Consider the following 11,789-nt stretch of genomic DNA (forward strand, 5'->3'; position numbering starts at 1 on the left):
CTCTTACTTTATTTCTCACGATTCCAACTTAATTTCTCACGATTCCAACTTTATTTCTCACGATTCCAACCTTATTTCTCCCAACTGTGACTGCTAATGTTTAGCTAATCTAGCACCGTCACCCCTCTGTCAGACCAGAAAATTTTACACATTAAAAATTGAATATTCACCATTTTTTTCCGAACAGTGAGATCTTGTTGTTACTGGCAAAAATAAAGTCAGAATTGCGAGAAATAAACTAAGAATTACAAGCAATAAAGTCAAAATCGAGAGATTCTGTGAGAAAGTAAGTGACATGAGTCATTTAGTCGGAATTGCGAGAAATAAAGTATTGGCAGAAATAAAATCATAATCGTGAGGGAAAAAATAATCAGAAATTCCGAGAAATAAAGTGAGAAATGCGAGAAAAAAAGTGCGAATCGTGAGAAATTTAGTTGGAATCACAAGAAATAAAGTCGGTAGTAAACTTTTTTTTTATGCGTTGGGAATGGGCTTCCATAGATCCGAGATTTGTTGGATTTTGGTGTTCATCCTGGAGTTGTTGTCATGGCAATGATGATTTTCTCATGAGGGAATCGTTTACCTCGTTCATTTGTTGGCGCCTCATAATAAAGTTATCGAGTGGCGTGTAAACAGTAACATCATCTCTAGAATGTTGCATTTAATTCTGTTAAGCTGCTTTTTAAAAGCGTTTTACTAATTACTCTCAATTTCAGATTTTTACTTGCCCCCAACTTCTACTGTGTCCTGTGGTGACTCCGACATGTGCTGCCAGAAAGATGTAATAATATTCATAAAATAATTAAATATAAAATTTCTCATAACCGCTCATTGAATATTGTACCATTGACCAGCCAATCACAATATTTCAGATCATTCAGATCAATTCAATGTTATTTGTAGAGCCAATCTGAACAATGGACATTGTGTCATTAGAGCTTCACAGAAATAAATACAAATATACATTTCATCATTGTGGCAACGGTATCAAAGAAAAACTCACTGAGATGGTATGAGGAAGAAACCCTGAGAGGAACCAGACTCAAAAAGTGAACCCATCCTCATCCTCAACACGGAAAATCCATTCACTATCGTTCCATCATGGTTACATTTGTTCACTGATGGAGACTTAAATTTAAATCTGTTTATGATCATTTTAACCATAATATCTGATAAGCAAGCAGGATAAAACTTTATGCTCTTTAGTGCCACAGAAAATAAAAACCACAATCACGCTGAACTTTGCTTTCAGTCTCCCCAAGCCTTTATAGCACTTACGGTAAAGCATCTAATTACCATGTGATAATTAGATAGTCGATTCGTGCACACTGCGAGCATCGCACCTGGTAGCTATTATCTATTTGTTTATTCATTATAATTAATTAAAATTGTTATTATATTAACGAGGAACTGAAATGAAGTTTACATAATGTGATGTAGCCAGTAGCTCAGTTACAGTAAGGAGCTCGGGTTTTTATTATTATTATTATTATTATTATTATTATTATTATTATTATTATTAAGTTTTATTATTGTTGTACCACAAGGGAGCAGAGTTTCTCTGGTTTTACAAGACTTGATCGTCTTTTTGTAAGAAATCTGGTGTGTGTGTGTGTGTGTGTGTGTGTGTGTGTGTGAATGTGACCAAGTGAGCAAAAAAACAAACAAACCAAGTAGACAAAAAACTGTGTGTGGGCGGCCGAGGCTCATTGATGGGGAGTGAAGGCTGGTTCATGTGGTCCAATCCAACAGACAAACTCCTGTAGCTCAAACTGTTTTAGCAGCAAATATATATATATATATATACATACACGTGCATTGATGTGACCTTTTTATTCCAATTTTAAAAAATACACAAAAAAGGGGGTGAAATTTAAACCTTCAACACAACACAGATTTATTCACAACATTCTTTCTTTACTCAGATATATTACAAAAATATTAAAATTGTATATCATTTTTAAATTATAAAATAAAACAATTCTTTTTTACGCATTAAACATTTGTTTTACTGATGCGCCAAGTCTCAAATCAGCTCCAAAATCCGCCACGGTGCAACACATCCGGCGATTAATACCGTCCGTGTGGAAACCAAAGCCAAAGTTCCGTTTGGTGTCCTGATGATTTACGTCATTTAAAGCACCATCATTACTTGAAAACATTTACAAGAATATTTGGTCTTCATGTTCAATGTTGAGTTTGGTTTCACTAATAATAAACATGAATTTGCATAAAGCATCAATATTTATCCATTAAAGATGGCAAAAGTTCACACATCCTTTACTCAAGAAGAAGTGCAGATTTCTGTATTTTAAAAGACTTTAAAAGGAAAGAAAAGTTGAAGTACTGAAAGAAGTTTGGGCTCTGACATGTACTTAAGTAAAAAAACATTAGACGATACTCCTTTTCGAGTCCGGTTCCTCTTAAGGTTTCTCATACCATCTCAGGAAGTTTTCCGTTGCCACAGTCGTAACCGACTCGCTCATTAGGGATACACTGGTACTGGGGCAGGACTCGGTGCTGTAGGATCTCTGCTCAAAGCAAATCTAAACTTCAGCTTCTTGATAGTGTAGAGCTTTAAACATAACAATAAAACTGTGACCTGTGACTGTGAGAAAGTGACCTTAATATCTGATAAGCAAGCAGGAGAAAACGTTATGCTCTTGTGAGCCAAAGAAAATAAAAACCTCAATCACGCTGAACTTTGCTTTCATTCTCCGCGAGCCTTTATAGCACCTACAGTAAAGCTGAAATGAAGGTGAAGGTGAAACGTATCATGTGATGATTAGATAGAGCTCCGAGACGTAGTCAAGGGTGTAACTCAGATCATATTACTTTCCAGTGATTGCTTTATATTAGTCGATGTTCAAAGCGTGTAACGGGTTCCTGGATTGGGATCGGAAAGTTATATTTTTTTACAACACAGAAAGGCACATTGTCGAATCGAATTCAAATCCAATTCATTTTTTATTTGTTAAGCAATTCACATGCTCGTACTTATTGTCATAGTATGTAAAAGTAATCGCAAAGGAGTGGCACAAAAAAAAATCACATCTACACAATTTCCTCGTTAGTCCTGAGCCAGTGAAATGAAGTGACCTGGTGGTTCTTCTGTGACCGTAAATGAACATATTGACATGTTAAAGTCATTAAATGATATTATGTGATCGAAGATAATGTGTTGAGGCCACAAGGTCTTCAGAACCTATTCAGACCTTTAGAGAAGATATTTAGGGGTTTTTATATATATATTGAGACCACAATTTTTTTTGTAAACATATGTGAGCTTTAAGATATTCAATTGAGACCACAAGAGAAAAGAACAATATTAATTATATGACATATTACAAATAACATGTTGAGCCTGGGAGATCATTTCATCAGCACACAATATGAGATAATAAATGTAGTCCATGAGAAAGTGCATCGACACCACCAGATAATGCTGAGAATTTATGAGATACTATATTGAGAATACAAAAAAATACATATTGAGGTCACAAGGCAACATTTTGAACCCATGAGATAATATACACCATGAGATAAAGTAGTAAGGGCACAAGAAGCCATAAAATAATAAATTCGAGGTCATGGGAAAGTGCATCAATGCTACCAGGTAATGTAATGTGTTCATGAGATAATATATTGAAGACCTCAGAATGCTTATTGAGGTTGAGAGACAACATACAGACGCTATGAGATCTTTGACACGACAAGATAATGTGGTAAGAGTACGAACTTCTGGAAGCCATGAAAAAGTGTGTTGACGCCACCAGATAATGTAGTGAGGACATGAGATAATTTATTGAGGACTTGAGATCATTAATAAAAGTCACTAGACAGCATTTTAAAGATATGAGATAATTGACACTACAAAATAGTGTAGTACAAGCACAAGATAATCTCTGGAAGCCATGAGATAAAATAAAGCCATAAGAATGTGTGTCGAAACAATCAGATCATTTAGTGAGGACACGAGATAATCTTATAAGGACATGAGATAACTTATTTAGGTCATGAGACAACACATTCAAGCCATGAGATATAAATACTCTTTCGAGGACCTGAGATATTTAATGAGGTCACAAGACAACTTATTGAAGCCATGAGATAATTTACATCTCGAGAACATGTAGTAAGGAAACTACAAACTCTGGAAGGTACGAGATAATAAATTGAAGCCACTAGAAAGTGTGTTGATACCACCAGATAATTTAGTGACAACCGAGATAATCTATTGAGAATTTCAGATAATTAATGAGACAACTTATTGAAACCATGAAATAATCTGTACCATTAGATAATGTAGTAAGACCACAAGATAACTTCTTAAAATAATGAGATAATAAATTGAAGCCATGAGAGTGTGTCAACGCCGCTAGTTAGGTTTGTGAGGACACAAGATAATCTACTGAGGACCTATGATAGCTCAAATTACACAATGAGATGTTGTAGTGCAAACATGAGATAACAGCTTGAGGATGCACGAGCTAAATATTAAGACCATGAATTTCGTTTCTCAAGATCTTTACGGTGCTATATCTCGTGGTCACAACTTTAGTGGAATAATACTTAATATTTAACCTAGAACCCGTGTCCTAAAAATTAAAACAATGTGATCATAAAAAATTACCACCATGTCACCTCAAACGCTCTGAACTTTAGCTCCTAAACATCTCATTTTCTGAACCGTTCATTTGGTGCAGGAGTCATCGATCAACAAATATCACGATGGCTGCCATTTTGAACAACCAGAATCAACCCTTTTTGCTCTGCCCCTTAGAACCCGCCCTCTAGACCACGCCTCCCAGCTCCTACAGTCTGAAGGTGGGTTTATAGCAGGAAGCTGGACGTGTTCCAGATGATATTATAACTTTAATGTTAATACACATTCCAGCTGCTTTCTCAAGTAAAAAAAAAGGAGATTTTATAATTGTATTAAAGGCGGAATTATTAAATATTTGTTTATTTATTTTTGAAAATGATTTCTTTACTATTAATGTTATAATAAAGACTATTATATAGCTATATATTAAGCTCTGAGATCTTTCCTTTAATTCCTAAATTATAGCATTCCATGCGCTCTTTATAAAATGATGTGCTATAGTTATTGAATAACTTAAAAAGATAAAAACCCACAAAATTATACACAATAATACAAGTATGTACACGATTGAACGATCGACAAAAAAATAGCAGCTCTGGCTTTCAATCTCCATGGTTTGTTCATCGCTGTGTTGGAAGGAATGAAGGAAGGACAAAGGGGACATTTTCAGCTTCTTATTCCACAGTTCTATTTTCTCTACAGTTCTTCGGACTCTTCGATGTCTTACTGTGGCAAAGGAGGACAGGATGAAGTGATCCGGCCTGGTTCGGAAGAGACAAACGGAGTGGCGATGGACTCTGTGTACGAGGGCGGAGGCTCGTTCGGGATTTCAGGTTTCATTATCTGCAAAGAACAGACAGAGAAATGAGGAGGGGGTTAAGTTTGGCCTTGGTATTGTAGTATGGACTAAACCTGCATTCTTGCTAGCAAGCAACAATATGACAGAGCACAGGGTCCGCCATGATACAGCGTTCCTGGAGCACAGAAGGTTAAGGGCCTTGCTCAAGGGCCCAAAAGTGGCAGCTTGGCAGTAGCAGGGTTTGAAGTTGAAGCACATTGGTTAAGGAATTGTTCCCTGGATCAGAAGGTCACAAGTTGAAATCCCAGCACCTGCCACTCCTGGGCCCTTAAACAAGGCTCTTCATTCTTAACTGCACAGTATATTGAGGCTCCACAATACGCACAAGCCTCAGATCGCTATGAGTTAATGAACCCCCAGGAGCACACAATAATACATTAAGAAAATGAGAAAATGCAATGATACCACTAGCAACCACATGATGTCGTGAGGACATCAGATAATATATTGAGTACTTGAGATAACATATGGATGGTGCTAGGGAACATATTAAAGCCATGAGATGATCAATCAAAGCCATGTGATGCCACAAGATAATAGATAATTGAGGTTTAAAAATATTCTAGTGACAACGCGAGATAATATAGTAAAACCGAGATAATGAGATAATGAGATTATCATATTGAGACCGTGAGATGATACATTGACGCCACAAGATAATGCAGGGGACAAAGGATAACAGATCAAGGACAAGATGAATGAATGAGACTGCGAGACGACATATTGAGGACGCACAATGAATATTTTAAAGCCAGGAGACGACATATTGATGCCACGAGATAATATTATGTAGTAAGGACACAAGATAACATATTAGCTATGGGATAATATATTACCACCATGATGACCAAATGTTTAGGTTCTAGAATGTAGCAGAGATAAAGCATGTTGAGGTTTTAAAATATTATAGTGACAACGCGAGATAATGTAGAGACAATACATTGACTCCATGAGATAATGTAGTGGGGACATGGGATAATAGATCGATGAATTTATAGGGTTCCTTGTGGATTTAATATGCTACAGATTTGGGGCTCAGGAGGGTTGTTGGTTTGTTACTCCAAATCCAACTTTCCCACCAGCAGCATGGGTCCTTATATCACTTTTTTTTTTTTTTAAGTGGATCAATAAATGGCAGGCGGAAAACGTCGCGGTCGAAGCGTCTTGCATTTTGCTCACGTGCAGTACATTTACAGGGATGTAAAGCGGTTTCAGGTGTTTTAGTGCGGATGAACATCTTTTGGGAAACAATTGAAAGCGATAATGTGGACACGAGGCGTTTTTGGAACGGAAAAAAACGCCGTTTCCGAATTCATCCGTGTAAGAGCCAATTTAATATTTTGATTTTACAAATGTATAAACAGGACCTTGATTCTATAATCCGGATTAGTGTAGGCACATTCTTAATCTTTCATTCGTTTTTAATGGAACAGGGAGAACAATACGAATGTCAACACCTCCTTTTTATATAGACTGAGGAACCAGTCGACTTGGTTGTAGCTCATTCAGCTTTGTGTCATTACATATTCATGACATATTCCCATTCATAAACATGTACATTTACATTGATGTCTGCATTTGGCAGACACGCTTATCCAAAGCGACTTACATTTATCTCATTCAAACAACTGAACAGCTGTGGGGTTAAGGGCCTTGCTCAGGAGTCCAGGAGTGGCAATTTGGTGTGGCTGGGATTTGAACTCATGACCTTCAAAACCAATGCTTTAACCACTAAGCTGCCACCTGCTGTATACGCATATGTTCTGTTTCAGTACTTCTCGGTTCTCCTCGGTGGTATGACGTACCTCGTTGTACAATGGAGGAGGGGTGTAGTGCTCCGGCAGGCAGTAGTGTAGATGTCCGAGTTGTTGTTGATCAGTCTGTGGATGGGGGATGACATAGACGGACTGAGGAGGTTCCACAGCACGTGCCGACGCCTCGGCCAACTCTCTCCGTTCCCGCTTCCTCTTCATGAAACATTTACACAAACCCGTGCATAACACAATCACAGCGAACGTTGGGATGAGGATTCTGCAGAGGGAGACGAGGGGAAGAGTACAGCGGGTAAAAATTTAATGTACATGAAATCGTAAATGTAACAGTGTGAAAAAAATTTATGCAGATATAAAATATGTGGCCAAAATTAGGACACCTGCTTCTGCTTTTTCCAGCCATCTGCGGTTCTTCCACAAAATGTTACCACAAATTCGTAGGCACACTTGCAAAAGAACACCTTAGGATGCTTTGGTAGCATGAACATTTTTTCCTTCACTTGATCTAGGAGACCCAAACCTGTTCCAGCATGATGATGCCCCTGCTTTAGTGCTCAAACCGTGTCGAACACCTTTGGGATGACCTTTTCACACTGACTGCACTCCAGGCCTGACTTTGCTAAATACCCTCATAGATGAATGAAGCTCACACAAATATCCACTCTCCAAAATGTAGTGGAACACGATTGGAGGTTGTTATAACAGTAAATGGGGACCACCTCTAGGGGAAGTGGTAGCTCAGTGGTTAAGGCTCTGGGTTACTGATCAGAAGGTTGGGGGTTTAAACCCTGGTATCTCTAAGCTGCCACTCTTGGGGCCCTAGAGCAAGGGCCTTAACCCTCTGTGCTCCAGGGGTGCTGTATCATGGCTGAACATCAGGTAAAAAAAAAAATAATTTAAGGTTAAACCTGGTTATTCAGGTAGTCAGCTGACCTCATAATTTGGGTACAAAACCTAGACCTGAACAACTGAAGCAACCTCGTATCATAACACTGCACAGAAGATACTAGGCACTCTTGATGTCAATTTGGGCTCATCAGAGCACCTGATCCTTTTCCATTGCTCCAATCGTTATGTTTTATAGAAAAATGAATCCCCTCCCCAAGCCCCCCCACTGATAAGGCTGCACAGCTGTTTTGTCCCAATCACTTGAGTTCTCTTCACATTGTAGGTGTTACGTTACTGCCAGCAGAAACATTGTCAACTGTTTGACATTTAATACTGCTATTTACTATGATTTATAAATAAACAAACAAACATATATATATATATATAAATAAAAATACTTACTGGAAAATGCGAAAGATCAGTGGTAATGAGGTGTCCATAGATATCACAGTACTGTTGAATTCTGATTGACCAGAAGGTGTTGATTTATATCAGCTTTGGCACCTCGTACCTGATTGCAGTGTGACCAAAAAAAAAAATTCAGACTGAGCTTTTAGTTTTCATTTACACCACAACAGCGCACAGTCCTGCGTTCTTATTTACCCAGGTAAAGACGATGACATGACGGAAAGGCCTCTGTTTACGTTTCTATATTAAGCGCTGCATGTCAGCCAGAGCTGAACTTCCCCCCCGAATCTCACCTGAATATCCTGCATTAAATCCCAATCAGAAACGTGAGTATCGCTGAGAGTTTCTGTTTTGTGTGCTGTTGACTGCAGGCTGAACCTTAATGAACTGCCAGGAAATAATGGGCTGGGTGTAAAAACGCACAGCCTGGCATCAGCTCAAAGATCAATCTCGTGCCGAGCCTCTCACATGACACTGTTTATTGTCATGTTTTATTGGCATTACATGCAATACCAGATTATTACAAAATCATAAAGGTCAGGGAAGTCCAAAGCAAGCAGTTTGAACTCAGAAATATAATTTAAAACTTATTTTATTTATTATTATTTTACTTCAAACTTCCTATTTATAGATTATTATAAAGATAGGATACATTTATGACTTATATATATATATATACAGTGAAGAAAATAAGTATTTGAACACTCTGCTATTTTGCAAGTTCTCCCACTTAGAAATCATGGAGGGGTCATCGTAGGTGAATGTCCACTGTGAGAGACATAATCACAATAATAATAAAAATCCAGAAATACACACACACACACACACACACACACACACACACACACACACACACACACACACACACACACCCGAAATCCTACAGTTGGAATTTTGGTCATGTAATACTCAACTTGAAAACAACATTCTGTACCATTTTTCCCAAATACTCTGATTACAAATGTGTAACAAATTTTCAAAAAAGGTCACAATGTGCCAACACACATCTTACCTGAAGGGACGCAGTCCAGTCAGGTGCTCTAATCTGGCCCGAGACTGCTCAGTGAGGCTTATCATAAAAATATGCACACTTGCTTATACACACACACACGCACACGCACACACAGACACACACATGAACACTCACACACACACACACACTCACACCTTAATGTGTTTATGAGCATGTTTTGCTGGTTAAAGTCACAGTGCCTGCACATGAAGTGTCTTAAAAATAAAGACTGTACAGCAGGTTAGTCACATTCCTGACCACCCAAGTATGAACGGTCCTAAAGCACACCCTTGATTAGGTGTCTGAACGACAATGTTTGTTTGTTTTACATCCTCTGATGGCAGGACGCATGGCAAGAAATCGATGTTGAAAACGAAGGCGTCACACGCTGTGGAGAGATTTCAAAAGATACATTTTTTCACGTCCTCTGCTGTACGTAAGGTAAACTGCAGCGAGTTTTTATAAACTAGAGTGGAAGTTCTTATAACAAACAAATAGAGACTCAATGCAACAATGGATGTGGATGTTCTTATGCTCAGATGTTCTTAATCTTTTGGTTGCATTGTGTAAATAATGCACGCCATTTCAAACAAGAGCCAATGAATGGAGAGATTTTATTCAAGAAGACGACTAAGAAGAAGTAGTTCTAACAACATCCAACACTCCTACAAAGCAAACAAAGAGAAAACAATGCATTCTGGGAAAAGCGATCGTTAGAAGGCGCTCAGGCAAGACAGATCAGGTTTCCTGTGTTAGTTGGTGTTAATAAATACATAAATTATTTGCTTTGGAACATTAACGATGCTATTTAGAAACATTTATAATTTGATACAAAATCTTTGTTCTTGATGTATAGATAATCAAACATATATTTAGAATTTCTCTAAAGGAACACATCAATATCATCCTTTTGATGTTTAAAGAAAAAATTAATTTAGGCATTTTGTGTTCCAGCGCTCATTTAGGTCTCGGATGTGACATAATTTCTAGGGAAGTATCCCTCCATGCCGTTCAGGATGCCCTCGCACCAGCCGTTATCGTTCATCTTGGTCAGGTAGATCACGTCTCCTTCCTGAAAGGACAACTCGCCCGGTTTGCCTGGTTCATAGCTGTAAAGAGCCACCACTTGGTGGGAAATAAATCACAGTGAGTTTCTTAGAAACCTAATGGAAATTTATTAAGTGTGTAAACACTGTACGGACAAAAGCTTGTGGACACCTGAGTGTAAAGTAGATATGTTCTTCTCTTTGAACATTCCATTCCACATTCAATTCCCATTTTCTTTCTTATAATTAGAGATTGACTGGTTAATTTTAAACAATCGGCAAAAATCCATGCCGACAGTTTTTCTGGGTTGCGTTATACAGTACAAGAGCGGCCTCTAGAGGCGAATCACTGACACCACATGGTGTTTATATAAAGTGTCTTTTTTATTTAATTTTTTGACGTAACTGTTTTTATTCATTTGAAATGTTACTTTTTAATATATATTTAATAAATATATATTTATTTCATTCAGCTTCAATAAACGATTAATCGTTTAACGGCAAGTACGATCCAACCAAGCTATAGGTAAAATTCTGTGTAATGATTTTTAAAGTCATCCCAAAGGTAGCAGGAGCTTTTCCACTCCAACCCATTTAAAGCAGATCTTCATGGCGCTGGCATTGTGGAACAGGTTTGGCTCTCCTCGTTCACATGAAGGGAAAATTTCATGCTACCAAAATGCATATGTAGATACAACTTTGTGTTAATTGTGGAATTGAGGAAGAACCTCATATGGCTGGAAATGTCAGGTGTCCCAAAACTAAGATGTCCATAGTGTGTTTTCAGCGTACTCTCACAAATACCTTTCTCCAAGTACTGTGCAGGAGCAGAGGTGTCATAGTCCACAGGTGGAGGTAAAGGAGGAACCTCCTCGAAACCATCGATGCAGTCCATGGGTGGAGGAGGTGGAGGAGCAGGAATCTCCAGGTCTAAATTATAAGGATTTAAATGTACAAGAGGTGATGTGTGAGGTTCATTCGTAGCCTTTAGAATCAAACGTTTGTGCACACCTGACCATCACATAGCGCAGAGGTTCTTGCTGAAGATCTTGTTCCTGATGTTCGAATTATTGTTTTTTAGAATGAACTCTGCTCCACTCGGCTGTGAAGGTTTTCCACTAGATTTTGGTTCCTTAAAGAACCCTGTTCAGTAGGGCTGAGGAGGTCAGGGGGTTTTTATGGGTGTGATAGTCAAGGG

The 11,789-nt window shown here is 38.1% G+C and overlaps 2 protein-coding genes across 6 annotated transcripts in view; both read right to left on the minus strand.

Annotated features, from left to right (window-relative positions):
* Positions 1-2,959: 2,959 nt before the first annotated feature.
* LOC310740383 (uncharacterized protein) lies at positions 2,960-9,686 on the minus strand. Of its 2 annotated transcripts, none has more exons than XM_083567082.1 (4): positions 9,546-9,686; positions 8,528-8,636; positions 7,271-7,496; positions 2,960-5,449 (listed from the first exon to the last, which is right to left on the minus strand). In XM_083567082.1, exons 2-4 carry the CDS (start codon positions 8,563-8,565, stop codon positions 5,330-5,332), a joined length of 384 nt encoding a protein of 127 aa, XP_083423208.1. In that variant the 5' UTR covers positions 8,566-8,636; positions 9,546-9,686; the 3' UTR covers positions 2,960-5,329. The 2 variants fall into 2 exon arrangements, with proteins under 2 accessions (XP_083423208.1, XP_083423209.1); XM_083567083.1 differs by lacking the exon at positions 9,546-9,686 and adding an exon at positions 8,827-9,140.
* A 454-nt stretch (positions 9,687-10,140) lies between these two features.
* Positions 10,141-11,789, minus strand: part of abi3a (ABI family, member 3a) — a 16,129-nt gene continuing 14,480 nt past the window's right edge. For all 4 annotated transcript variants that reach the window (XM_083566999.1, XM_083566997.1, XM_083566998.1 and 1 more), the window contains 2 exons: positions 11,396-11,521; positions 10,141-10,670 (listed from right to left, as the gene is read on the minus strand). In XM_083566999.1, coding sequence (XP_083423125.1) covers positions 10,507-10,670; positions 11,396-11,521 — 290 coding nt within the window. In that variant the 3' untranslated portion in view covers positions 10,141-10,506. The remainder of the gene's footprint in view (positions 10,671-11,395; positions 11,522-11,789) is intronic.

Source organism: Silurus aristotelis (assembly GCF_946808225.1).
Source record: "Silurus aristotelis genome assembly, chromosome: 17".
Classification (NCBI taxonomy): Eukaryota; Metazoa; Chordata; class Actinopteri; order Siluriformes; family Siluridae; genus Silurus; species Silurus aristotelis.

Bases quoted from the DNA above. Each gene is read 5' to 3' on its own strand.
- LOC310740383 (XM_083567082.1), bottom strand. From the start codon at position 8,565: ATGGACACCTCATTACCACTGATCTTTCGCATTTTCCA. The intron at 7,497-8,527 runs GTAAGTATTTTT...CTCCCTCTGCAG, and splicing joins CTGATCTTTCGCATTTTCCA to AATCCTCATCCCAACGTTCG. The intron at 5,450-7,270 runs GTACGTCATACC...TGTTCTTTGCAG, and splicing joins CTCCTCCATTGTACAACGAG to ATAATGAAACCTGAAATCCC.